Source organism: Phyllostomus discolor, chromosome 12 (genome assembly GCF_004126475.2).
Source record: "Phyllostomus discolor isolate MPI-MPIP mPhyDis1 chromosome 12, mPhyDis1.pri.v3, whole genome shotgun sequence".
Taxonomy (NCBI): domain Eukaryota; kingdom Metazoa; phylum Chordata; class Mammalia; order Chiroptera; family Phyllostomidae; genus Phyllostomus; species Phyllostomus discolor.
The window spans coordinates 6,267,833-6,295,284 of NC_040914.2; the positions used below are offsets into that span (position 1 = coordinate 6,267,833).

The following is a 27,452-nucleotide window of genomic DNA, read 5'->3' on the forward strand; positions in this document are numbered from 1 at the left end:
TGACTGGGAATCAAACCAGCGACCCTTTGGTTCATAGGCTGGCGCTCAATCTACTGACCCACACAAGCCAGGGCTCCAATAAAATCTTTTTAAAAATGCAACTGGAAAGCTGGTGAATATTCTGTTGAAACCCTCCCCCCTAAGATTCTCACCTGCAGAGGAGAAATAAAAACCCTTACAACAAAGACCTGGGTGGGCTGGCTCTAGAGCAGTGGTCCCAAACCTTTTTGGTACTAGGGACCGGCTTCATGGAAGATGACTTTTCCATGGACCGGGGCTGGGGGTTGGGGATGGTTTTGGGATGATTCAAGTGCATTGGATTTAAGTTCACCTCCTGCTCTGTGACTCGGTTCCTAACAGGCCCAGACCAGTACTGGTGTACAGGCCTGAGGTTGGGGACCCCTGTCGTAGAACATGCCTTGCCCTTTCCTGGGCATGAACCTTTTACTTCCTCCTAAATCTAAAGGTTTCCATAAGACTTACAACCCAGGGAGCAGTGGGCAGCAGCAGCAACAGCTCATTCCGAGCTTATCCCCTGATCCTGTCTCCAAAACCCCTTTCTCTCTGACTTCCCAGTGAGCTACCAGCAGCCCTGCCTTTGGCTCACTCCTTTCCTATAACATCTTTAGGGAGCCAAAGCAGAGCACTGCCTGGGCTCTCTCCTGTTGCTTCTGTGCTAAGCCCATCCTTGTTTCACTGTCCCCAGCTTTAATAAACATACTCAAACATACTCAAAATCGCCTGGACTCGTGTTCGGAGCTCTTTCCTGCAAGAAGTCAAGAACCCACACACACTGACTGGCCTGAAGCAGACCTACTCCAGGCCCAGTCCTTGTCTGGTGACATTCCTGTTTTTTTATTTAATTACTGTCTATGTAGATGAATGTCCCTTGTTACAGTGAGACTGAATTGGATATTAATTCTACTCATTTTTTATGTTAAGAGCTGAGAAACTGTTGCATTGTTATTGCCTGCGGTAACAAATGACTAAAAACTTGTTGCCTGAAAACAATAGATATTTATTCTACTACAGTTTGAAGACTGCAAGCCTGAAAACAGTTCACCAGGCTAAATCCAGGGGTAAGTGGGGCCCCCTTCTGGCGGCTCAGAGGCTCTGAGGGAGAACTGCGCTGGCCTTGTCCAGTTCCTGGTGGCTGTCAGCATTCCTGGTGGCTTCAGGCTACGTCACCTCAGGGCCATTGTCTTCGATTCTATGCTCTGTCTTCACGTTGCTTTTTCCTACTTGGGTCAAATCTATCTGCCTCCTTTTTATGAGGATACACATGACTGCCCAAGAGCCCCCCTGGATAATCCCCATTTTAAGATCCTTAATTTAACAACATCTGCAGAGGCCCTTTTCCAAATAAGGTAACAATCATGGATTCTAGAGATTAGGACACAGATACCTTTTGGGAAGCCCGTTTCAGTTTACCCCAGAAACTTTGTTTGTTGGATCATTCAGCAAGTATTTATTGAATACCTACTGTGTGCTAGGCATTTGTTAGGCACTGAGGATTCAGCTATGAACCAAACAGAGATGCCTAGCCTCTTTGAGCTGACATTCTAAGGCTGCACTGTCCAAAATAGTAGCCACGAGCCCTAATACATTCACTGAGCATTTGAAATGTGGCTGGTCTGAACTGAGGTGTGCTGAAGTATGATTTGCACAGTGGATCTTGGAGATTGAGCACATACACATGAAGAATGGTAAATATCTCAATAATTTAAAAGTATTGATTACATATTAAGTAATAATATTTGGGATATATTGGGTTAAATCAAATGTTATTAAAGTTAACTTCACTTGTTCCTTTTTCATTTTTTTTTAAATCTAGCTACTAGAATATTTAGAATTAACATGTGTAGCTTGCATTGTATTCCTATTGGATGGAGCTATTCTAAGGGGGGGAGACTATGGACAATTAACATAATAAATAAGCATATTATATGGTATATTAGGAGGTGATAACTTCTATGAAAAGAAAGATTAGGGTAAGGGAGTGTATTAGTTTCCTGGTGCTGCTGTAACAAATTACCACAAACTTCATGGCTTAAACCGCACCCCCCCCCCCAATTTATTATCTTGCAGTTCTGAAAGTCAGAAGTCCAAAATATACCTTAGGGATCTAAAATTAAAGGCTGAGTTTCTGCTGGAGATTCCAGGGGAAAACACATTCTTTGTCTTTTTCAGCTCCTGGAGGGTGCCCGCCTGCTTTGGCTCCCAGCCCTCATTCCAGTCCCTGCTCGCATCGTTGTAGCTCTTCTTCTGACTCTGACCCTCCTGCCTCCCTCTTACAAGGCCCCTGTGATTACACTGGGTCCACTGGAATCCAGGATAACCTCCCCATTTTAAGATCCTTAATTTAATTGCATCTGTGAAGTCTCCTTTACCACATGAAGTAACATAGTCACAGAATCTGGGGATTAGGAAGTGGACATGGGGGGTGGGATGCATTATTCTGCCTTCCACAGGGAAGGTCAAAGGAGAGGAATTACAGTCTTACACAGTTGTGTCTGAGAGAGCCTCACTGAGACTATGAAACGTGTCTAAAAATCTGAAAGAAGGGAGGGAGTGAGCAGTGTGGATATTAGGGAAGGGCATTCCAAGAAGCAGGAACAGCCAATGCAAAGGCCCAGAGGTGGGCCATTCCCTTTTCCTGGGACCTCCTCCTCCTTGCTGCGGCTAAGTAACAGGTGCCTCTGCACCTTGCTTGAAGAACAGAGAGGTTTGAGACCCCTATTCATCATTGGTCTCTTGACACAGTCTCTATTCCCCAGGGATCCTCCAAAGGCAGGTTAGCCTGAGGGGGCAGGCAGCAGCCTCGTGTCAGAAAGGCAACAGGGCCAGCCCACCTCTCTACCCACAGTCCAACTGGCTGGTCACCTGGGATCTGGTGAGGCCCTGTCTGTGCAGCGTCCGCCTGCGGTGCCACTGGCGCAAGGAGGCACGGGCCTCAGAGCTGAGCCCCTTTGGCGCACGTCCGGCGTCGGGCTGGTAGTTGGCAATGTGGTGCAGTGCCCCAAACCACGTGGTCAGGTAGTACCCAGCTAGGGGCAAGAAGAAGAGGTTGATGCAGCTCTCCTGGCTTCCCTTGTGGCATGAAGGCCCCTTCAGTTTGCCCGCCTTTCCACCTGCTGCAGGGTCAGGCTGTTTGGGGTCCCACCCTATCCGGTCCTGACGTTCTGGGGATGGGGGCCTCACCTTCTCCCAGTAGCTCTTCCGGATCCAAGAGCTCCATAAGAAACTCCACGTCCAGCTGTGTCTCCCCAATGTTCGGACTCCAGATAAGCTCCTCGGTCAACGCTGGGAGGAAGGCGTCGGCGCCCAGGGGCTCTGTGGAAGTCGAGGGCAGGTTCTGAGATAGATGAGGGCGTGCAGGCCCCCATCCGATCTCCAGTACCACGAGCTCTGGCTGCCTCTCACCTTGCTGGGCATTCAAATGCCTCTTACCTGACCCCCAGGCCTGCGAAGACGCCTCCCATAGAGCATGTCACCCTACCCCATCGATGTCCACACAGGAGCCTCCTACCTGGCTCCCGCAACCCTCAAGGCCGCTCCACATCCAGGTAGATGCAGACTCCTCCTTTACCTTCGTTCTTGCCCGAAGCCAGCCCCGCGTAGACATCACTGCACACCGCCAGCAGCAACGCCACCTTGCGGCGTGGGGCGCAAGCGGCGTGGAGGTGCGCAAGGCGCGAGTGGATGCGGCTGCGCAGGGCGGGGCCTTGTCCCTCAGGCCCCGCCCCCTGAGGTCCGGGAGGCCCAGCCCCTGCCCGCAGAGCTATCTGTCGCCGCCGCAGTCGCCGCAGCTCTGGGGCGCGGAGCGTTCGGAGTCGTGCCCACAGGGCCGGCTTCAGAGGCGCCAGTACCACGCGGCACAAGGCCGCCTCCACTGCGGGGCCTGCGAGATGTGGGGTGGGGGAGGGAAGAGTCGCCGGGCTGTCCCTCGCCCACCTGCTCGCTCCACCAAACCACCCTGGCTCACTGCCACCCCTCCCTAGCTTCTGGCCGCCATAAGTGTAGACATGGGTATGAACATGTGTGGAAGAGGGACCCTGGGTGTGAACACGCGTGTGAGAGGGGGAATCAGGGCTGTCACACCTGTGTGAGACGGAGCGGTGAACAGAATGGGGGTTACTGTGTGTGGGAAAGGGCGTGTGAGTCGAAAAGGTGTGCACAGGGATAGAGAGGAAGAACGTGTGTGTGAACACGAATGTCGGACCAAGTGATGGCAAATGTGAAGAGCGTGGGTTCAGGGAGTGGCCATAAGTCTCCTCCCTGTCCTCTTCATTACCAAGATCCTCGTCCTTCTGGGGGACCCCAGGACCCCTGCTCCGCAAGAAAGCCCTGATACTGGGGTCCTTTGCTAAGTGATCCTGGAGGTCAGTAAGGAGGTGCCGCACATCCTGAAGCAGCTCGGTGGCGGGGTCCCCGGGCCTGTGGGGGCCCCCAGCGTCTGAGGTGAGGCGTGCCTTGAGGCCTCGGAACTGTCTGGCCACGTAGCTGCTTCTGGACCTGGCCAGAGCCTGGACATGACTAGTAAGCACATCCTCAGGTTCTTCCTCTTCATCTTTGTAGTCGCCAGTCGTCTCCTCCTCCTCCTCCTCCTCCTCCTCCTCCTCCCCCAGGCTGGCCAGAGCTGGCCCAGAATGGTGTACTTCTGAGCTGAGTGGGCCTTCTACCCAAGAGACCCGATGAGGGGCAGGGTTCCTGGGGGCTGGATGTGAGGAGAGGGTTGGTTCCACAGAACAGCCGCAAAGAGCTCCCTCATCCCAGGGCCCCAGGGCCCCAGAGCACCGCCCAGCTAACCTGGATCATTTTTCTTGGCAGTCTCTGGAGGTGTCTCTGGGGAAGTGTGCTCCATCCCCAGGCCTCTGTGGGTCTCCAGGTAGATCTTGCTCACCACGGAGAGCACCCTCCCTGAGGTACCGAGTTGGACACTGCCAATCTGCAGAGGATCTGGTCCCCCAAGTGCCATCCTTCTAGGCCAAGTAGGCAGAAAGCTGGCCTCCCCCTCCCTTACACAACCATGCCTCACCTGCGTGTTGTTCCCCAGGCCCTAGAGCAGGAGGGGGCAAGAGCAGAGTTCTGGGCAAAACATCCCTGAGAAAAGATAAGGGGGAGCCATAATGTGGGTAAGGTGGCTTAGGAAAGGATCCCCCTTAACCCTTGTGATGGGTGAACTGTACCTGCTGGCTGATAGGAAGGCCAGGAGATGGGGCAGGTCTGGCATGCAGAGGTTAGAGGATTCCAGACACACACCTGTGGGAGGGAGCAAGGAGGGACAAGTCAGAAAATACGAGGGTGGCAGCTTCGTCTTCCCTGGGACTCTCTCTTCCAAGCTCTGAATCCCTCCAGGTACCTTCACCCAGGGAAATTTCTACTTCTTGGAGTCTGCACCTGCACCTTTTCCTGCGTCTTTATGCTTGCATCCCACCAATGCCACCAAGTATCTATTCATTAGACAAGTATTTGTCGAGCACCTTTTTATTCCCAGGTACTGGGGATCCAGTTGTGAAAAGGCAGACACAATTACTGCCTTCCTGTAGCTTACCTTTTTAGTGGGGGGAGACAGAAAATAAATTAGAAAAATAAAGATAAATCTATTGTATTGTGTGCTCTGAACAAAGCAGAGTGATTGAAAATGGCCAGGGCTATCTTCACTGTGGTGGTCAGGAAGGCTACAGTTCCACAGAGGGCTGAAGGATGGAGGCCAAACCACTCATTCAAGGAGGAGCGTTAATTCAGATGGGGTGAATGAATGCAAAGGTGCTGAGGCTGGGATTCATCTAGTGTGCTCAAGGAAGAGAGGACAGAGTGGTGTGGCTGGGGCGGAGTAAATGAGGGGCAGCAGATGGACAGGTGGGCAGGCTGGCTACTGAAACACCTTATAAACCATGCCAACGAGTTTACATTTTTATTTAAGGATATTGCATATCCTTTGCAGGGTTTAAGGCAGAAATGTGTAACATCTGATTGATTGAAAATACCACTCTGGCTGCTGGGCTCAGAATGGATCGCAGGAAGGAAAGGGTGGGCACAGGGGTACCGGAGAGGAGCCTGCTGAACTTGTCTGGGGAAGGGCTGATGTTGGCTCAGAATAGGGCTATGGAGGCAGAAAGGATTGGGAAGATCTGAGAGATGTTTTGGAAATAAAGTCGACAGCTCTTGATGCTAAATTTGCTGTTGACTGGAAACCTGGGGGGTAGGTTCCTCACCTCCAGGAAGTTTCTGGATCTGGTAAGTGTTGACTTCCCCTGGTGAAGGTCCTGTCCTCAGCACCAGGACCTGGCTGGGGTCATGTCCTGTGACCAGGAAACTCTGGGGGTGGAGACAAAGGTCAGCACAAAGAGGATTTGTGCAGATGTGTTATTTTTGCCTGCCTCGCATCCATTTCCCTTATTTAGGGCTGCATGCTGCGAAATTCCTTTAGAGAAGGTCCTCCTCCTCAGTCCACTTGTGGGTAGGACTGACCTCCTGTAAGTCCTCAGAGTGGGTCCAGGACTTGACCTAGCCAGTAGGATGACAGTGCTGACCACTGTGATTGGTTCAGAGATGGGCATGTGACCCAAACAGCCAATGGAAATCTTCCATAAGACTTTTGCTAGAGCACTTTGGGAAGAGGCCTCTTTTTGCAATGGGGTTACTAACTTGGTGAGATGTGGTGCTGAGCTGGGGACAGCTATCTCTGCCACCACCGGGAGAGAGCTCCCCCAAGGAGGGAGCTACAGTAGACCCATTAGTTGTCTTATCCAAATCCACCCCCTCTTCCTTGCAGCACACCAGCTTTGTTCAGCAGAGCCATCAAAGATGAGTAGTCAGTGCTTCCCCTCTCTGGCTGTATAACTCCTAGGTAAGCTTTAAAAAATATTGCTACTGGGTGCCATCCATATATTCTGAATCAAACGGAAGGATATTGCTTTTGCTGGTAAAAGAAATAGATGCGCTCTGGCTGGTGTGGTTTAGTGGATTGAGTTCTGGCCTGCAAAATGAAAGGTCACAGGTTCGATTCCCATCAGGGCACATGCCTGGGTTGGGGGCCACGGCCCCAGTTGAGGGCATGTGAGAGGCAGCCAATGGATGTTTCTTTTGCACATCGATGTTTCTTTCCCACTCTTTCTCCCTCCCTCCTTCCTTTCTAAAAATAAGTAAGTAAATAAATAAATTTTAAAAATCTTAAAAAAAAACCAGATACAGCCGGAGCTTCTTTTTTTCTTCTTCTGCCTGGAACACGTGCGTGTGCATGGACCTGGGGCAGCCACTGGGCAACCAGGAGGGAGTCCAGGAGAACTGCGGTGTCGCTGCCCTTGACACCACCCAAGCTGCTGAACCAGAGTCCGCAGCCGCCTTTCTGGTCATGTTGGAAAGATAAATGCCTACTTTTTAAAACAACTGTAGAATGAGTGCTTGTTACTTACAGCCCCAAACATTCAGAATTCCCCAGTTTCAAGCAAAGCCAAGAAATAGGATGAAAAGAAATGTGTAAGTTGTCTGATTCGCAGGATCCAGGCATTCCTGAAACCACTTCTCGGTTATTCAGTCATTTGAATCAGTAAGCGGCCTTTTCGGTTTGGCCTGTTTGTGTTGTGTTTGTCGCTAGCAACTGGCAGAGTCCTGACTGATCCAGGGTGTCATAGGAGGGTTCGAGAGGGTCCCCGCCTGTGAGTACTCACCCCCGGTGGCCACAGCTCCAGAAGGGCTTCTGCACCCTGGGCATCCAGCTCTGGGATCTGCCACACACCCCTCGTCCTCTGCAGCCGAAGAAGTGGCTCTGGGGCCCTGAGGACCCCTAAGCAGGCCTCGCCTGCTCCATCCTCCAGTCTGGGATGTGCAGGGTTCAGGAGACCAGGAGTCAGAAAGGGGCAGTTGGACACTGAGGTGGGGCCCAGAGGTCAGGAAGGGGTAGCCCAGGGGCAGAGGGTGAGAGAGGGGGTTCAGTGTCCTGTGGGTGGGGGGCAGCACTGGGTGGAAGGGATTTCTGAACCCAGGGGCAGGAGATGGAGACCCCAGCCCAGGAGCCCTTACCTCTCCCCATAGGTGGGGCCTGCCGAGGCCTGGTCCTCTGGCTGGGCCATCCTCAGGATTCGGGAGGCCAGCAAGCCATGGCCTGGCCTCTGGCAGGGGGAAGATCAGGCTCAAGGCTGCTCCAGTTCAGGAGTAAAGTTCAAAACATTTACAACCAATGTGGCAAAGACCCCGACCAATCAGAATGGACCCAAGGCCCCTTGCTGTGCCAGGAGTGAATTCTTTCATCACTGGATGGTGGGGTGCTCTGGGGATCCCAGGAGGGAGGTCAGTGTGTCTTGGGATGAAGGGAGAGGAGAGGACTCAAAATGACAAGTATTTACCAAGTGGTAGGACAGTATTTTAGGTTTTAACATCCAGAGCAGCCGTGTGGATGCGGGCGCGCTGAGTAACAAGCCTACCCATAACCCAGTGCCTGCAAAAGGGCTCTGCCCACAGTAGGTTCCATAAATGAGACAAATGTTACCCCACATCCTCTCTCCTCCTCCCTTCCCAGACCACGAAGGGGCCCTCAAATATTTCCCCTCAACATTTTTTTAATGAAAATTTCAAACATTCAGAAAAATGGGAAGAATTTTACAGTGAACATCCACATACTCGCTACATACATTCTACCGTTATTTTTCTCTGCTTTTTCACACAGCCATCTCTCTCTAGCCATCTGTCCGTCAGACCTCAGCTCTTAACCAGGTACAGAGTCCTAGAGTGGGTCACTGTTTGAGGTGGGCATTTTTGAATGTTTCCCCTGTAGCCCTCCCAGGAGTAGGGGGCTTAGGTCCATGCGTCCATGCATCCCACAGATATTTATTGAGTACAGGCCCAGAATTAGGTGCTCTGGATGCAGAATGGGCCCTGCTCTCAGGGGTATCCATTCTTCTTGGGGCAGACAGAAAATAGGGATAATAAACAGCTAAGCAAATCAACCAGTCCATTGACCAGACACCCAGAGTGTTAGGAAGAGAGGACCAAAGCAGGCACCCTGTCTAGGGAGGGGCAGGCGGCGGCGGGGGTTGGGGGCGGGGAGGCAGGTGCTCACCTGGGTCCCATGAGAGGGCAGAAGGAGGTGGGTGGTGCTGGGCAGGGCAGGCTGGGGAGCCGCCTAATACCAAAGGAGGCAACTGCAGGTAACAACCCCAGCTGCTCGGTCCCTGGGGGCCCTACCTGTTCTCGGAGGCCGAAGGAGCAGGAAGTGAAAGTGTTCCTCTCAGAGAGGAAGCTGGGTTCCAGGGGGGAAGAGGCGGGGCTGGGGGTATCTGACATCGACCTCCCTCCCTGTTTCTGGCGGCTCAGGCCTCAGGTGGCAGGGCTTTGGAGGAAGAGACCCTGGTAGACTTGGAGTCCAGAGCCCAGAGCCCAGAGCCCTCAGGCTCCCACTGCCCTGGAGTCCCCTCGTAGGACCCCTTGCTGTTTCTCACGAGAGCATCTATCTAGGTGCCCTGGTTTCCTCAGTGGCCCGAGATCTCCCCCACTCCCTCCGGCTGCTTCCTGGTGCGCCCACAGAAAGGAACAGCAAAGCCAGACAGCTGATTGTTAGTTTTTGTTTTTAATTTGTCTCCAATAAGCAACATCATCTGCCCATCCACACATGGAGGTGGGTCCTGAGTGCAGGTGGCCCAGCACCCACTTTGGGAGTTGGAGGCTGAGAAGGGGGAGGTCCAACCCCCACCACTGGATGAATTATATTTGGAGCCCCGCCCCCCAGGGTAGGTTAGATTTTGTCTGCTTGGCCACAGACCCCTGGGAGCAGTAGTATGGGGTCCTGGTGATCTGTCCTGGGATGGTTAAAATTTGGAGGCCCCCTAGCCCCCTGGAAGCAGTTAGAGATTAGGGGAGGTTGATCCTCACCCCTGGGGGAGGTTAGAGGCTCCGGGCTGTTAGACAAGGCTGCCCAGGCCTCAGCCCCCAGGAGATGTTAGAGATCTGGCAGGGTTGGGGGTTGGGGGACTGGGACCCCACTTTTGGGAGAGAGTGGTTATGAAATTGAGGGAATGCTCTGAGCTCCCCAGATAAGAGCTTCAAGTTAGGGAGGGCCACAGCTGGTTGGGGCTCAGCTGTCTCACAGGAGCTGGGTGTCCTGCCTAGGAGACAGCCGTCACTGGGGTTTCTCCCCCTCCGTGGTCCCGGCCTCTTCCTTGGTAGGAGGTGGGGACTTGCTGGGGGAAGCTGAAGTGGTGGGGTTGGGGTGCCCCGACCCTGACTGAGCATCTATGCTGGTGTGCTCCTTCCGGACAAGGTCCTCCAGCTCCTTCTGTGGGGGACAGTATTTCCGGCGGTCAGAGGTTGCCATGCCGCATGAAGTCAGAGGACCCATGAGGCAGGGGCCCAGGGGCTGGGTTTGGGGTGGGCTGGGGTGGCCGGGGCTCCTCACCTTCCATCCGAGGAGGTCGGCGAGAGCCAGGCAGCCCTGGTCACAGTCACCCAGCCAGGCCACATCCCTGCGGGGGATTGAGTATCAGATCTCCCAGGCTTGCCCGGGGACCCTGCCAGCTCTGCCCTGTCTGTGTGACTTCATGCCCATCCTCCCACCTTGGACCTGTCCCTTGCAGGTCCCACCCCTCACAGCAGACCCAGGCCTCACCTGTAGGCCTTCTTGGAGTCGAAGTCCATGCCTCCTCCGAGGCCCATCATCATTCCCAGGAAGGGGTCAGTCTGCAGGGAAGGGGAGTGTGGGGGGAGCCAAGCACAGACCCTTGAGCCAGGTGGCCTGGGTTTGTATCCCAGCTCTGTGACTTTGCTCAAGTGACCTGGCCTCTCCAAATTTCAGTTTCCTTACGAGTGGAGGGGGACGATCATCGAACCACTCCTAGGGTTGTACTGTCAGTAAGTTAATGCAGGAAAAACACTTACAGGAGTGTCTGGTGTGAGGTATGTTTTTGCCTGTTTGAGGAAACATCGTTCCTCAGGAAGGAGCCCAAAACTGGCGACTCTGATGTCACTGCCCAAGGCGCTGGCTCCAGCTCACCCGGACCCTTCAGTCCCAGGAAGTGCAACATCCCAGTTTTGGCTTCAGTGGCTTTGGGTTGGGGTTTTGTCACTTGCTCAGAAGGCTCCCCGACGCCCCAGAGAACTATGGACTTTTAGTCGGGGCAGCCTGGAACTTGATCCCTCCAGATCCCGGAATCCCTCGTCCTGAGCCCCAGGGGTCTGAACTACTGGGTTCCCTACAGACTCCCAGATGCAGGAAGGGAAGAATTTGGGGTGGGCGGTGGTACATGAATAAAAGCTGACTCACCTGGCCAGTTTTTTCCTTGTTGATGAGCAGGCGTGGGGTAGAGAGGGGTGCCCTGGGGGGATGGCAAACTGAGTGCTGAGGACCTACTCTGGTTCCCGAGCCCCCTCCCCCCCAACCTCGTAGTACCCCAGCATCCCCCCAGCCCTGACCCCCAACCTACTTGCCGATGAGGGATGCAAAAGGCTGCACCTGCAGGGTGGTGCCCATGATGATGAGCAGGTCCACCTTCCGGAAGTCCTGTGGAGGGGCAGTGCCGTGAGGGCTCCGGAACTGGGAGGTCTGGGCGGCCGTCCCCACCCCCACCTCACCGCAAGCTCCAGTGACCCTGGGCAGGGCCCAGGCTGCTCCCACACAGGCTGAGCACAGGGTGGTAGCGGAGATACTTACTGACTGAATGCAGGAGAAGAAACGAGCTGGGAGGTTCTCACCGAAGAACACGATGTCTGAGGTGGAAACAGATGGACACACCACACAGGACAGAAAGAGACAGTGAGTGGGGGAGACAGAGAAAGGGAAGGAGGTGAGAACAGGCAGGAGCAGGAGGCAGACCTTGGAGCTGCGTGGGAGTGCAGAGCAGCAGGGACAGGCCAGAGAATGGAAGCCTCTCCCCGGAGAGAGGGCGACCAGGAGGTGGGTGGATGGTGAGTGTGGTCTTCTTGGGAAGGATTAGTGTGGGGTGTGGGGCGGGCTCCCAGTTCCACGTCTCCCTGGGTTGCCCCAGGCCCCAAGGCTCACCGGGCTTCACCACGCTCTGACACTTCTCACACTTGGGAGTCACCTCGGAGAAGATCTTCTCTGGGTGTGGAGAAGAAGGAGAGAAGGCGGTGAGAGGCTCTCGGTGAGAGAGCCTGCCAGCCACCTCCCCCTGCGCCTTCCTTCACTCTCCACACAACCACACCTTAGTCACCGGAGAGCCTCCTGGGGTATCTGACCTGCTCAGAAAGGACCTCTCCTCAGGAAACTGTCCCTTCCCCCAACCGCATGCCTCAGGAGTGCAGGGGTGGCCCCCAGCACCAGGCTTAGCTACTGAATGGAAGAATAAACAAATGAGCAGACACTTGCTCCTAATAGGGGCCACTGGATGCCCTACCCCCAACCTGGGGAATCGGAGTGAAGCTTGCCTGTGGGTCTCTGAGGGCAGCTCTGCTTCCTCCAGGGTCAGAGAGGCCTGGTGGGCGCAGGCCGGTGGCAAAACAAGAGGAAAGAGTATGCAGATGGTCTTGTGTGTGCAGCTGCTTCCCACCCTTGGGTTCCGTGACTGGCCCCCCACCACACACACACCGTCCTTGTGACAATCACGCTCCTTATTGCTTATTGATTAAAGAACTTAAGAAGTATTCTGTCACTTGCAACCCACAGAATCCTAGCTTGCTCATTCAACTATTTATTCATTTCTTCAACGAATATTTAGAGCACTGTTTTAATATCTGTCATTTGCTTTAAAACATTTCTGCACCGACATTATGCCCTTTTGCGGGTGCTGCCCATGAACATAATGGGGCAATGTTAACTGTACAGGACCCCAGCTGTGTGTGGCTCCCCATTCAGGCCTCCTCACCCCAGGGCCAGCCAGCTGGTGTTTTGTCCAGAAGGCCACGCTCCAGAGGCCCTGCTATGAGGGCTGTCCTTATTTCCCACGGACACCAGAGGCTTTGTGAAGTCAGCATAAAGAATGCCAGAAATGGGTTTCCAGGGTGAAATAAGTGACTTCTTAATCAGCACAATGGATGCCAGAAATAGTCTCTTGCTGGCATTCAAGAAATGTGGATTGGCTGGTTTCCCCCTCTTTGAACACTCTGCCCTGACATGAACAGACACTGGGACTTCAGCAAGCCCTGCCATCTGCCCCGTGGGACGGCTCAGCCTTCGGCCCTCCCCAGGCCTGCGTCTGGCTTCACGCTCCACCGATTCTGCTCCCCCGAAACCACTGGGCTGAATCCTGCGCTGCTCGTGCACGTACTGTCCAATACAGTCATCACAGTAGATAATGGCTTTTTACATTTAAGTTAATAAAACCTAAAATTGAGTTCCTCGGTCCCACTAGCCATGTTTCAAGAGCTCAGCTGTCACAAGTAGCAAGTGGCTGCTGTATTGGACAATGTCGATATGGAAGGTTTCCCTTATCTCAGAAAGTTCTACTGGACAGTTCTGTTCTTCTTAGAACTTTAGTCCCGCCCTGGCTGGTGTGGCTCAAAGGACTGGGTGTCGGCCTGTGAACTGAAGGGTCGCCAGTTCAATTCCCAGTCAGGGCACCTGCCTGGCTTGTGGGCCAGGTCCCCAGTAGGGGGTGTGTGAGAGGCAACTGATCTATGTATCTCTCACACAGCAATGTTTCTCTCCCTCTCTTTCTTCCTCCCTTCCCCTCTCTCTAAAAATAAATAAATACAATTTTTAAAAATTAAAAAAAAGTACTTAGTTCCATTTTTCTTGAGGAGCATCTCATGTACAATAGGGTTGGAGCCCCTCAAAGGACAGATGGCAAGGGTTTCATGACCTCATCGAACAGGCTGTGTGACCATTTGGGACCCTCTCTGCTAACTCATGTCTCTGTGTGTGACTGAACTGGGTCTGGAGTGCGCATCCGTCCTACGGTGGCTGTGAGGTGGTGTTGGGAGCGATGGATCTCACTGTCACCTCAAATCTTTGGAGGCTGCTATTACTGAGACACACAGGTGTGCAGGACAGAATAAGTGCCCACTGGATAGAGGCCCCGTCCCTGGTGCTGAGAGGTGGACAGTGGGCGGGAGACCCACCCTCGTGGATGACCTCCAGCCCCTCACCTTTCATCCAGCTGAGCGGATACTCCTGCTGGCAGAGGGGGCTGACGCAGTGCGACGTGTGGAAGGTGCCGTGGGCCTCCACCAGGTCCTCGGGCTCCAGGCCTGCCACGCGCTCCAGGGTGTCTATGTTCTGGAAGGAGAGATGGAGGGAAAAGGGTTGGGAGTGAACTACACTCCCCTGGGGCAGGAAGAGGAGCAGGGAGTTGTCACCAAGAGAAACCAGTGGGACAGGGAGCGGGAAAGAGAAGGCAGGCAAGAGGCAAAGTGTGCCTGAAAATTTCTGTTTATTCTGATGGTGCCACTAAAAGGGTAAAAGTCACGGATGCTTCCAGGCAGGGGCCCAAACTACAATGTACATGGGCCAGGCTCATGGCCACCACCCAGCCCATAGGGTGTTTTTCTGCAAATTCAAGCCACTGTTCTTCTAATTTTCTGATTATTTGTTTTGTCAGAACCACACACTTTAGTGCCACCAACCAGAAATCCGTTGAAATGATGTAGAAATGTACACTGTTTCCACTATAACCGGAGCCCCTCGCTCCAGATGCGGTGTCCTGGCACAGTACCCAAGCTGCACGGCCATATGTGGCAGCTCTGGCCCAGCATTAAAAGAAATTAAAAACTCAGGGGTTACTATTCAGTTTTAATCACACTGTTTTCCTATTTCACAGTGAGGTTTCTGACTATGGTCTGGTTCATGGATAGCATCCTAACCTGCATTCCTTTAAGACAGAGATACTCTCCTTTTTGACCAAACAAGAACATCCCCTTCCACAGAGACATCTGTGCTCTCTCATTTCTCTCTAAACACGCAGCCCCTCTGGAGCAGCTTTTGTTTGCCCACCAGGCAGGTGCAGACGGGGGACACTGGCAGACGTAACAGAGATGGCCCATCACGTGCCGCCCGTAGCTGAACTGACCAGGTTCCTGGAGACTCCACGAGCAACTGGAAGGCTCTCTTTCAAGGGCAGATGGCACCAACGGCCCTGTCTGCTCCCTGCCTGCCACCGGCCCTTCTCTACTAGAAACCCTAGTTTTGCCTGTGACTTGATTCAGCCTACTCCTAACTCCCTTGCTTAAGCCGTGTGCCTGCAAATAATTCAAGAGCTCGAAGAACTGCCTAAATGACCCTGATATTCTCTGACACCATACGTAATCAAGAAGCCACACACAAAAACAAAGAATGAGGCCAACCCGTATGTACTGGTATGAAATGATCTCGCCAAGGTGTTAAAAGGCACGAGAGCACAAAAGCGATGTGTACAGGATGTGAAGAAACATATTTGAATTTGTGTATCTGCCTGCCTAAGTGTAGCATATCTTCAGAGGAGACTCCCGAAGGAGTGAGCAGCAGTAGCCTGTGGGGGCGCGGGGCAGTCCGGCCCAGGCAAGTTCTGTAGGGAAGCACGGGCACTGAACACCAGGTGACACACAGCCACTGCCCCTCGGCCGGAGCTGGGCAGGAAGTGGCCGTGGAGGGGAGGTGGGCCCCGGGCAAGGGTGGGCCGCTCCCGGAGTGGGAGGTGGCTACTCAACTCCGGCCCCTGTTCTCCCTGGGACAGCCACCCAGGGTGCAGCTCCTCCCGGTTTTCAGGAGAAGACTGAAGTCTGGATTTTTCACCTGAAATCTCCTGATTTTTAAACCTTAGTTCCCTTTTCATTTCAAAACATCATGTCCCTGGTTGACACATCGCCAATGGCAGCTTTTAAAAAGCATGAAGAGAATGGATGTTTCCTCCCTCTTTCTCCCTCCCTTCTCTTCTATCTAAAATTAACTAGATAAAATCTTTTAAAAAAATGCCTTGACCGGTGTGGCTCAGTTGGTTGGGTGTCGTGCCACAAAGCAAAGGGTCACTGGTTTGATTCCCTGTCAGGGCATATACCCAGGTTGCAGGTTTGGTGCCCGGTTGGGGTGCACAAGAGAGGCAACTGATTGCTGTTTCTCCCTCACATTGATGTTTCTCTCCCTTGCTTTTTCCCTCCCTTCCCTTCTCTCTAAAATTAAATAAAATCTTTAAAATTTTTTTTCAAAAGCATGAAGCTGCTACGTGGGTGTGGATATGGAAGAGTCCTCCCAACAAGGGGTCAGGTGAGAAGGAGCCAGCCCAGGGAGCAGTGGGGGGAGACTGTGCTCCCCAACACATGGCATTGGTTTGGCTCAAATACACACTTACAATAATTTTCTATTTTACAAGTGTGGCTGTTGCCCTGACTGGTGTGGCTCAGTGGATTGAATGCTGGCCTGCAAACTGAAAGGTTGATGGTTTGCTTCCCAGTCAGGGCACACACCTGGGTTGTGGACCAGGTCCCCAGGTGGGGGAGTGCAAAAGGCAACTGATTCAATGTTTCTCTCCCTCTCTTTCTCCCTCCCCTCTCTCTAAAAAGAAATAAATAAAATCTTTTAAAAAATTAGTCAAAAGTGTGGCTGTCTGTGCCTTACCAAAAGGCGATCTGAGGTTGGAGGGCAATGAGTTCGTGGTGACAAAGAATTTCCTTCCTTTAGCTGCCCAGTTAAAAGATTTTCACGATAAGTGTAAGAGAAATAGAGGCAAATAAATTGGTCATAAAGAAAGTACAAATGCCACATATATGTAATAGAACATTTGGCTGTGGCAATCATAGTGACCTAAAGGAGCAGGACAACTGTTCTCGCATTTGAGTGGACACATGTGTCCGAGATAAAAATAGCTCGAGATGTGCTTCAGGATTGCTGCATCACCACGATTCAGAAAGCAGTGAGGACAGCATGTTCCAGAAAACTGGGTCAGTGACTCAAATAGTGGCTGAGATCAAAGAAGAGGGTGAAAAAAATGGTTTCGTGAAATGTGAGAGAGGAAAGATTATTTCCACCTTTATCTATTTTAGGGGGTATACCATTTGGAGTATTATGTGTAAATTTCATGCATTAAACGTTGCAGCTTGTGGGGAGAGTGCTTGACAGTGCACTTGGACCCCAGAAGGCATTCATGTCGGCTCTCTTGTAAAACTAGCGGGCAGTCAGTGTGCTGTTAGGGTCGAGGGCAGGGGTCTTGGCCCTGGCAGAGCTGGGAAGTGACCCACCAAGCAGCCCTGATGGGCCTCTTTGTCTTGGGCCTGGGCTCCTCATGCTGAGCCCCTGTGAACTCAGCCCGTCCGCTGAGTTTAAACATTGTCTATATGCTGCCCCTGAGGCACAAGTCTAGTACTCCGGTGTCCAACCATCTGTCCACATCTCCACGTGGACATCTCAACTCCCATAGGTCTTAGAGCCCTCTTCTGCCCCTGCCCCTCCAACCTCCCACCATCTCAGTAAAAAGCGGCAGGTGCTCAGGCTAAGAGCTGTCCAACTGTCCTGACTCCTCGCTCTCATGAATCATTTCAGATCTAATTCGTCAGCAAGGCCTATTGGTTCCCATTTCAAAATGGATTCCTAACTCACCCCTTCTCCCTCCACGGTCCGCATCCTGGCCCAGGCTCCATTCTCTCCTGCATGGACCATCACAGCAGCCTCCTCCCTGGGCTCTGCAGCCCCCCACCTCCCCCATGCCCACAGTCTAGCCCCTACAGGCAGCCAGCAGGACTCCTGGTCTCGTCCTTGCCCTGCTCAGAGCCCCTCCGTGGTACCATCTCATGCACAGTAATGGACAAAGCCATGGCCCCCGAGGCCCCACGTGGTCTACCCCTGTCACCTCCCTGACCTCGTCTTTGCCATTCTCTCCTGCCACTGTCCTCAAGCTTACTTGATCCAGCTTCTTGAACATGCCAAATACAGTCTCCCTCAGGACATTTGTACCAGCTGTTCCCTGTGCCTGGGATGCACTCCCTCAAGATAATCCTCTGGTCCCCTCCTCCCCTCCTTCAGGTCTTTGTTCAATTGTCCCCTTCTCCATGATGCCTTCCTGATACCTGGTTGACGACAACACTCCACCCCCCACCACATACATAGAGTTTTAGATTCCCCTTTCCTGCTTAATCCTGCTCCACAGAACTCTCACCATCTGCCACCCTAGATAAGCTACTTATTCATCTTGTCCACCATCTCATCCCACATGAGAGTGTCAGCTTTGGGAGGGCAGGGGCGCCTGCTCTGTTTGCTGCCTGCAGGGCCTGGCACCGGGTTGACCATCAGTAAACATTGGTGCCGGAAGTGGACAAACAGGGATGCTGGCAGGGCCAAGGTGAGGAGTCCATGAAATCACGCATGGAGGGCACTTGGCTTTAGGTGAGCTGTTAGTGTCCCGTCTGAGCCGCCTCCTGCGGATACAGTCGACCCTCTGGGAAGAAAGGTCAGGTTTATCCTGAGCCTGGGCTCCTCCTCAAAGGTGACTGTGCCCCTCCCCATCACAGCTTCTAGGCAGGAGCACCTGCCCCATTTGCCAAATCTGTACCTACAAAGAATTCATCTTCCCCCTGGTGGCAGCTTCTGAGGCTGCAGGCTGCAAAGGGCCAGGTCGGGAAGGAAAAATTCGAGTGCGTGTTTCCCCTGGCGGGCGAGGCTCAGTGGACTGAGTGCTAGCCTGCGAACTCAAAGGTCATCAGATTGATTCCCAGCCAGAGCAACTGACTGATGTTTCTCTCCCTCCCTTCCCCTCTCCCTAAGAATGAATAAAAACAAAATCTTTTAAAAATGAATAGAATACCTCTTTATATTCATTTGTTCCCTATTTTATAATTTTGGGTTCTGAGGTATAATTTATAGCATGCATGACAGAATTTCAATACGTAATCATAAAACAAAGGTAGAGGCACAAACATGTTTTACTGTCAGGGGTACGATGTCCTAGAATTCTTGCTGACTAGTCCAGGAGTCAAAAAGGTGCGCTGCCCTCACCTGCCTGCCCCAGGGTGAGGCATCTGGCTCAGCGCCTGACATGGCACCTATGAGGCCTTTGTGCAAATTACAGAAAGATGTTCCTTCCATAAGACACTACATCACCAGTTAGGGTGCTGTCACAGTGTATGGATTTTGTTAGATCGGGTCACTCTGGTATCATCTGCTGGAAAACCCTAACATGTATGAAATCTATGGTGTCCATGGTGACCACCCCCTCAGACTTGAAGTCCTTTCTCAGTGCACAGGGGACGGCCCTGAGAGGACTTCCCGGTCATGTCACCACAGACCTGAGAGTGTGAAGCTTTTCTGGCCTCTGCTTTATGGAAGGGCAAACTGAGGCCGAGAAGGGAAACGACTTACTGCAGGTCACGTGACAAAGAAGCAGCGGCCTGAACTCTGGGCCCTGAGGCACCAGGTCACCTGCAGCCCACCCTCTTCCTCCCGGACAGACGCCCACCGCCCGCCTACCTGAGTGTAGCAGCGCACGAGCAGCCCTTTCTCCTTCAACAGGCGGATGAAGTAGTGACACAGGGTCGGCTGGAGGGGAGCAACCAGAACAATGCTGACAGTAACAGAGAAGATCCCGGTTTACCTCGGGGGATCGCCACATGGGCCTGGTGAGGTGGAGCCCACCATCACCCCCCTGGCGTAGTGGAGAAACTGAAGCCCAAGGAGGCTGACTGTCTTGCCAAGGTCCCACAGCCACCAAGCTGTAGAGCTGGGATTTGTACAAAAGCAGCCTGGCTCCAGAGTCCGGGCTTTTACACATCCTGTTAACTCATTTAAGCCTCATAGCAACCCACTTCAGATGATATCAGCAGCTTCATTTTATAGGTGGGGAAACTGAGGCTCAGGATCAAAAGAGCAGGAAAGAACGGATTAGGAGTCAGACCCAGGCAGCCTGGGCCCAGAGCCCATGAGTTTCTTGACCACATGATGCTTGTCCAAGTGGTCTTCCCCAGGCCCTGTGTCTGCCACCCTTTTCTGTTGCCCTCGGCTGAAAAATGAGCTCACCTTGAATTGCCCAGGATACAGCTCCTTGGCGAGAGCAAAAAAGGGCTCTGGATGTTTCTGTGGGAGAGACAGCGAAGGGCAGGTGGGCACCCAGATGCCCCTGGTGAGAGGAGAGCAGAGAACCCCATCCCCGACCCCATCGCTGCAGCCCTTCCTCCCTGCACGTACCTTGAAGTAGCCAATCTCAAAGATGGCCTCCGGGTAGGGAAGATGGTACTTCTGCAGGTTGGCATAGAGGCCCGTGGATGGGGAGCGGAAGTCGGGGATGCCTGCGGCTAGGGGAGGAGAGGCAGGGGGCAATCCATCAGGGACTTGGGCCCCATCTATTCCACAGTGACCCTCCCAAGTGAGGTCCCAGACATGGCTCCCCTAGCTCCTAGAAAGGGCTCTCCCAAACCAGGGTGTGGCTACTGGGGGAGGGGCGCTTACATGTGGAGATTCCAGCTCCCACCAAACAGATGACCCTGCGACCTGGAAGAGAGTATATGCATCACGTGACCTGGTTTGCTCAGCCCCAAAATAACACCACCCATCAGGGCCTGACACTGTTCACTCAGTGCCAGGTGGGGGGTGTTAAGACTCCCATTTTACAGATGAGGAAACCAAGGCTCAGAGAGGGGAAGCAGTCACACAGTTGAAAGAGCCAGGATGAGGACAAAGAATCTACTGTTTGAAATTATACAACTTTGTCAAGAAAAGGCCCCTAACTAGGAGAGAAATTTGTCCCTAACCAGAGCTAGAGAAAAACACGAGATCTTAATGAGGAGGCTGGGGTGGAGGTTCCCCTAGAAAAGCTACAGGTTATTGTAAAATTCTCTGGCAGCACTTCCTCTTTTGGACACCATCCTGAATGACCATCTATTTCTAGCACATCATACACATTCCTTTCCTCCGCAATCAAACACACATCAGCCACCCGAAGTCTGGCAACTTCCAGGTGAAGACCAAAGACTTGCCACCCTCAGCCCAGACCTAGTGAACAGGACAGTGGGTGGGGGCTTCAGATCCTGGCTCTCCTGCTCACCAGCAGGGCGTCTCGGTCGCCTCAGTCAGATCAGCGGTCTGACCTCAGCTGCCTGCTCTATTAATTAAATGAGCATGCAGCAATGCCCTTGCAGAGCTGTTGAATGAATGTATTCATGTAAAGCTTCGATCTGTGCCCAGGCTGAGCAAACGCTACATGGTTGACCCCTGATCAATGTGAGGGCTTCCTAGAGAGGACGCCACCCCCACCCCAGCAGCTGAAAATCCATGTATAACTTTTGACTGCTCCAAAACTTAACCATGAATACCTTACTGCTGATGGAATCTTTACCTATAACTTAAAGAGTAATTGATACATAACTACGCTATATGTATTACATGCTGTATTCTTTCAATGAAGTAAGCTAGAGAAAATAAAACCATTACAAAGATCATAAGGAAGAGAAAATACATTCACAGCATTTATTGAAAAAACCTGCCTATAAGGGAGCCTGTGCAGTTCAAACCTGCATCATTCAAGGGTCAGCTTTGTGTGTGTTTGCTGCTGTTCTTTGAGTCGATTGTACTAAGCTTCTTGAGACTCAAAATTTGTGTACCGATAAGCAGTTTATTCCCTCATTTTCACCAGCTTTCAGAAGAGAGGACGGGAAGGCCTGGCAGGGGTTGAATCATTTCCCCACAGCCAGGCTGCCCCTTCAGCTGCTGGCTGGCAGACGGCCCTGCGGCGCAGTGCCCTGGCATCTGCCCGTCAGCTGACGGACAGCCGCAGGAGAGGCCCTGGGAGCCAGGCGCCTCTGGAGTGTCCTGTCCAATGGAGGACAGCAGGGGTGACAAAGGCTGACGCCTGCCACAGCCTCAATCCTCAGCTTCCATCTCAAGGACGCCAGCAGACAGGACCTGGCTGGACCCAGCTGGGGGCTCCGGGGAGGGGGTGTGTGTCTGGATTCAGGGGCCTCAGGCTGCCTCTAACTGGCTGTGTGACCCTGCACCAATTCACTGCCTCTCTGTGCCATAGGTACTGTGCCTCAGCTTCCTCCTCTGTAATCATCTCATAGATACAATGTGGAGGAGGCCTGTCAAGTGCTTGGCCCAGTGCTTGGCAAGTGGTGAGCGCTTGATTAACTGTTATTATTTATTATTATCCCTTCAGAGGCCCTCTCATGAGTCAATTATCCTAAAATCCAGGTGCAGGAGGACGGAAGAAACAAAAGCTTTGTAGCCACTGCCTGCGTCCTCTGGGGCCCACCCAAGCCAGAAGCTGGCTGCAGACAGCTGCCCAGCCTGCCCAGGAGGGGGAGGCCCAGGGTGGTGGGCCTGGCTCCCGAGGAGGGAGCCGGCAGCAGCTGGAGGACAGGGAAACCGGAGAAGGCGTCCTTAACAAAGGGCTGTTCAGGACCCTCAAAGGGTTGATTGTTGTGGCTGAGGACTGCCTAGGGCTTGGTTTCTCAAACTCTGGTGACCTCAACTCACAGTAAGAAATGGACACCACACGGTGACCCAGTAAAGAGGCACCTACATGCACCACCTGAAAGAAGCTTCCTGTAATAATAATCATAGGGAACACTGACACAGCTCTTGCTATGTTCCAGCCCTGTCCCAGGCATCTACATATTTATTGTTTTAACCCCCAGTAACTATGGGGTAAATGCTATTATCATCCCATCAAATAGGACTGGCCAGTCAGAGCATAGTCATTCAGCAGTGCAGATGTAACCCCAGGTCTGGCCAATCAGAGACCATTGTGGTTGGTTTGGGGTGAGAACATAACCCACCCTGGGCCAACTGAAGCCAATGTCTGCTTCTTTGCTTGAACGACTGGGAGAAAGATGCTCTCTTCAGTCGGAGCTGCAGGGCCGGTGGAATTGCATTTGGACCTGCCAGGAGCTACCTTTACCCCGACACAAAGCAGCACCTGAGATGGTTAAGACTTTTGACAACATGGAAGCCCCTGGCCCCAGGCTTCAAGCTGGATTTTAGTTAAGGGGTCAACAGACTCCTTTTTTTGGGTGGGGGGTATAAACCAGTTTGATTTGGGTTTCTTGTTACTGGCAGACAGAAGGTATAAATGGTTCAAGTGGCTGGGGCTGAGAAGGGGGGAATGGCGCAGCGCAGGGACGGGAGGACTTACAGCGCTCACTCAGCATGTAGCGGGCCACCCCTTCCAGGGTGAGGCTGTCCAGCAGACGCTCTTTCTGGCTGCCCAGGCCCAGTGTCTGGGAGAAGAGATTCCGCAGGAAGTCCACTGGTCGAAGAGAGACAGTAGTAGCATTGAGCCAAGGTGCACGGAGGCCCAGAGCCGCCCTGCCCCAGCCCAGGGGTCTTTTGCCTTCCCACAGCTCAGCCTCCATCCCTGACCCAGCCAGCAGCCTCCCAGAGTTGGCACTGTACCCATTATTACCTACCTGAATGTCACCCCTGATGGAGCTGCCCCTCCCCTCCCCCCACAGAACCAGGTTTCTAAGGAAGATACTCACTCTCTGCTTCTCCACCAGCTGCTCCTTCCTCAGAGTCTGAATCTGAGTCCTGGAAGGGGTGGGGGTGGGGTGGCCAGGCCCAAGAAGTGGGGTTAGGGGGTGGGAGGTGGGTGACACCCTGGTTTGGGAAAAAGGTCTGGCTGGGAGGTGGGCCCAAGGAAGTGAGGGGCAGTGGAGGGATAGCTCTGGGGGCCAGTGTGGGGGCTCTGGGACAGGGCACCTGCAGTGGGACCTGGCCTGCCACTCCCAAGGAAATAATCTCACATAAGTGGCTCTGCTCCTGAGTCTCAGGGCCCCTCATCTTGGAGATGGAGCTCAAGGGCCCCCCACTAAGGGGCTACAGTGAGAGGAAATGAGTTAACATAAGCGAGGTGCTCAGACAGCACCCAGAAGGGTAAGTGCACAGGAAGCGCTGGCTCTTGTTATTTCATGTGCCAAGTCCACTTCCTCGCCTTGAGTCCCCATTCCCCCTGTAGCCTGTGCCGTCCTCACCAGAGTCATTCTGTAATGATGGGATAATGCCAGTGAAGACACTTCAGCCTTCACCTTGTGGCCGGCAGCCCGCCTGCTGGAAGAAGCCTCAGATACCACCTCTCCAACCCCTCCATCTCGCTGACTCCCCCTCTTGGCCAGGCTCCCAAATTGCAGGTCTTGGGACTTTGTCCTGGGTGCTCCCTGCTTTTTCTCTCCACCTTCCCTGGGGCAGCTGCCTCTTCGAAGCCAATGGCCTCAGCCCAGTCACTGATGATGCCATCTCTCTGATCCAAGGTTCCCGTGGCCTCCTGGATGCCTCCCTCTAAGAGACCCCAGGCCCTCACTCCCACTGTGTGCCCAACTAGCCTCAGCATTGCCCTCAAACCTGCTCCTCCCCTTGGATGCCATCTCAGTGTGGCCTCCAACTCGCAGTCTGCCAAACGCCTCCAGCCTCCCTCCCCTGACCTCCTGCCATAATGTGTCCCCTCCTCAGTGTTTCCCCTGGTCCAGCCTGTCCTCTCCCCTCAGGGATTCTGTTCTAGCCTCCTATGCAGGCTCCCAGCCTCGGTCTCCACCTCTGATCCACCTCACTACCCTCTCTGTGTGAGGGCCTGTCCCCTCCACCTCACAGTCTCTTCTCCTCGTTGTCTCCACTCTAATCATCTCATCATGAGCATCTACAGGGTTCACCGTGATGCCAGCTCCAGGAGGCCGGGTTTTTTCACCACAGGATGTCCCGCACCGAGAATAGGGCCTGGCACCCGGCAGCGCTCCAGAACTACCCAGCACTGAATGGATGGATACCTGTGTGTTAGGCCAGGGCTGGGACCTACAATGGCTCTGGTAAAAACAATTCTTATCAACTCACTCTCCTGCTTAAAACCCCTCCAACAACTCCTCTCCCCCGTTGCTCACTATCTGGTTCCAAGTCTTTTTGAATAGGAACCTCTCTTCCAAACAAATTTACCGGTACATTTTTATTGCATTTTAGATTATCTAAGCTTTGCAAAAAGTCTGACTTTTAGATAAGGTATAACTTGGGGCGCCTGCCTTGTAATTTCACCCCCTCCCCCCGAGATAACCACTATTAACTGTACAATGGTCATTTCCCCAGATTTTTTTCTCTGAATATAAAACATTATTTTCCCAGAAATGGGTCATATCATAACATAATGCTGCACTTTGCATATTCTGCAGAACGAGATACTATAGACCCACCTCATTCTTTTAACCAGCTACACTGCGATGCATTCATTGTAAGGAGGCCCACAGTTCACTTAACTGTCTACTGACAGCCACTTGGGCTGCTTCCAGTTTTGCCCCATTATGGACAATGCTGCAATTTACGCCTTCGAATCTCTCTTTGGGACTGAGGATCCTTTATAACATTAAACCTTTTTCTCTGACAGTGGCCCTGTTTTGGGAGCCAGGCGAGGGAGAAGCCTTGGTCTGACAAGGAACTCTTGTACCCTCTACTGTGCACCTGGGAGGTGCTTTACTCACAGCCTCTGCACCACCTGCACCTGAACAGTGACGTACTGCAGGGTGGACAGCATGCCTTCAGCTGCAGACAGGCTCTGTGGAAGGACTCAGGGGCCCTGCCCAGCAGGTGGAAGCAACTTGGCCTAAGTGGGAGCTGGAGTTGCTCACAGGGCCTTCAGGCCTCCCTGAGGCGGCCTGTCTACCTCTCCCTGAAGCTTCTGAAAGGCAATGTGCTGTGCACTGTGGGCTGCAAACCCTTCTCTGGTATTCTGAGTGACAGAGGACAGGATACTTAACAACTCTGCCTCAAGTTCCTCATCTGTAAAATGGCCACAATAGGCCTTGACCCCCACAGGAATGCTGGGAAGATGAAATGAGGTGATGCCCATAAAGCACTAAGCACAGTACCCGGCTGAAGTAAGTACTCAATAATGCCAGCCATGCATAGTTAGTTGATCACCCCCAGTCACCGCCTACTAAACCCACCACACTCTTCCATTCTCTCAGGCCTGGGCACTAGCTGTACCCTCTGTGTGAAATACCACTTCTCAACTTGCCTGAGAAAGTTCCAAGTCATTCTTCATGTACTACAAACATGTCTACCTCAGTCTGACTCCTAGACTAGCCTATGGATTCCTTCAGGAGGGACTGGCTGGAATCTCTGTGACCCCACAAAGTTTCTTCTGGGCTCCCACAATGCCCTGAGCTACTTTCACAATCACTTTTATATGTAAGATCATTTTCTAGTCACTTGTCCACGAGATTTGTGAGTTCAGGGACCAAGCTGGATGCCTGTCCCAGGAACAGCATAAATGAAGTTCAGAAGAGACTGAGGTGTGGGGGGGCGGGGTGAGAAGGGCAAGGAGAGAGGAAAGCTCAGTAGGGCAGGCCTCAGCTTGAGGCTGCCCACCGTTCTTTGATTCTCAGTCCTCAGGATCCACCACTCCCCAGGAGGCTGAACTGGGCGGTGGGGCAAGGGAGTGGGGCTGTGTGCTGAGGGCCCTGGGGTGACTCTCCCTATTGTCACCTCCCCCCAGGGGAGTGGGGTGTGGGAACAAGTCCATTTCTCTCCTTCCCTCCACCCTTCCCCGATCTCACCTGAGCCTCCTGCACCTTCCCTGCCTGGGTCTCCAGAGGGTCAGAGGCTGAGGGAGGAGGGGGAGCAGATGTGGTTATAGTGGGGGGAATGGTTAAGGGGTTATCAAGGGCTTCAAAGTAGGGGGATGGAAGCAGGAAGACCCACCAACCTAGTTATACTGGGGTACGGGGTGGTGGTAAAAATGGAGTAGAGGGAGGGAAGGGCTGGGGAAAAGCAGAGTGGAGGGTGCTGGGAGGAGAGGTGGTTAGTGAGGGACAAAGGGGTGGAGACGAAGGTTTAGGACAGGGAGGAGAAAGTAAAGGATACAGGACACGGAGGAAACCTTAGGAGGAGTTAGGACGACATATAGTGTGTGAGTGTATGTGTGGGGAGGGCTCGGTTTACAAGGAGTGGTAAGTTTAGAAAGGAAGAGAGAAGGTAAGAGATATTCGGACTGAAAGTGCGAAGTGTGGGGGACGAGGTGCGATGGGGGTGGTATGTTCAGGAGACGTACAGGAACTAGAGGGAAGAGATAGGAAGGGGCACCAGGGGTGCTCTAGCATCCTACAGTTCCCCGAAACAACCAGGTACCCTTGGCAACCGGGGCCACAGCAACTTAAGCCCTTAGCAACGAGGGTCCCTGGCAACCAAGGCTAGAGAAACACGCCATCATTAGTAACTTGGGAGACATGTCAAATGGCCCCTTAAAACCTCGCGACCCAGAAACCCACCAGCCTAACAATATGGATCACTTAGCAACAGACCCCCGAACCACACTTCTCCTACATGCAACCTCAATCTCCTGCCCCACCACACCCACCCTCGGGCCCCGGGGCCTGCAGCGGTCAGCCAGGCCCCGGCGCGGCCCGGCCCGACTTTCCCACAGAGGACCCCGACTCACCGTCCGGTTCGGCCATGGGCACGGGGCGGGAGCCCTTGGGGCTGTCACCGACTGCTCTGTCCCGTGACAGCACCGGAAACAGTAGGGGCAGAGATGGGGCAGAGATAGGGCAGAGAACTACTACTCCCGGCAGCCCGCGCGGCGCATACAAGCTTTCACTCAACCTGCGGCGTACGCCCTTCCTGAGCAAGGAAA

At 53.2% G+C, this 27,452-nt stretch overlaps 2 protein-coding genes across 5 annotated transcripts; both read right to left on the bottom strand.

The window, feature by feature from the left end:
* Positions 1-715: 715 nt before the first annotated feature.
* On the bottom strand, positions 716-9,356 carry RINL (Ras and Rab interactor like). Of its 4 annotated transcripts, XM_036013139.1 has the most exons (12): positions 9,062-9,356; positions 8,026-8,114; positions 7,674-7,821; positions 6,219-6,321; positions 5,190-5,262; positions 5,039-5,103; positions 4,810-4,920; positions 4,295-4,717; positions 3,590-3,901; positions 3,202-3,333; positions 2,884-3,047; positions 716-2,800 (listed from the first exon to the last, which is right to left on the bottom strand). In XM_036013139.1, exons 2-12 carry the CDS (start codon positions 8,073-8,075, stop codon positions 2,744-2,746), a joined length of 1,638 nt encoding a protein of 545 aa, XP_035869032.1. In that variant the 5' UTR covers positions 8,076-8,114; positions 9,062-9,356; the 3' UTR covers positions 716-2,743. The 4 variants fall into 4 exon arrangements, 2 of the variants coding, with proteins under 2 accessions (XP_035869032.1, XP_035869031.1); XM_036013138.1 differs by lacking the exon at positions 9,062-9,356 and having other exon boundaries at positions 8,026-9,037; XR_004900264.1 differs by lacking the exon at positions 9,062-9,356 and having other exon boundaries at positions 716-3,047; positions 3,530-3,901; positions 8,026-9,040.
* Positions 9,357-9,549: 193 nt separating this feature from the next.
* On the bottom strand, positions 9,550-27,407 carry SIRT2 (sirtuin 2). Its single transcript, XM_028530119.2, has 16 exons — positions 27,258-27,407; positions 26,377-26,423; positions 23,323-23,371; positions 22,977-23,090; positions 20,294-20,335; positions 20,033-20,139; positions 19,865-19,921; positions 19,319-19,387; positions 14,038-14,167; positions 11,993-12,052; positions 11,645-11,700; positions 11,418-11,494; positions 11,258-11,309; positions 10,604-10,674; positions 10,394-10,460; positions 9,550-10,273 (listed from the first exon to the last, which is right to left on the bottom strand). Exons 1-16 carry the CDS (start codon positions 27,271-27,273, stop codon positions 10,118-10,120), a joined length of 1,170 nt encoding a protein of 389 aa, XP_028385920.1. The 5' UTR covers positions 27,274-27,407; the 3' UTR covers positions 9,550-10,117.
* Between the last annotated feature and the right edge of the window lie 45 nt (positions 27,408-27,452).

Coding starts and splice junctions, on each gene's coding strand:
- RINL (XM_036013139.1), bottom strand. CDS start 8,075: ATGGCCCAGCCAGAGGACCAGGCCTCGGCAGGCCCCACCTATGGGGAG. Junction 4,718..4,809: donor TGCCAAGAAAAATGATCCAG/GTTAGCTGGGCG, acceptor CCTCACATCCAG/CCCCCAGGAACCCTGCCCCT. Junction 3,334..3,589: donor GGCTTCGGGCAAGAACGAAG/GTAAAGGAGGAG, acceptor CGACTTCCACAG/AGCCCCTGGGCGCCGACGCC.
- SIRT2 (XM_028530119.2), bottom strand. Junction 19,388..19,864: donor TGTATCCTGGGCAATTCAAG/GTGAGCTCATTT, acceptor GCTCCCCTCCAG/CCGACCCTGTGTCACTACTT. Junction 10,274..10,393: donor CCGACCTCCTCGGATGGAAG/GTGAGGAGCCCC, acceptor TGTCCCCCACAG/AAGGAGCTGGAGGACCTTGT.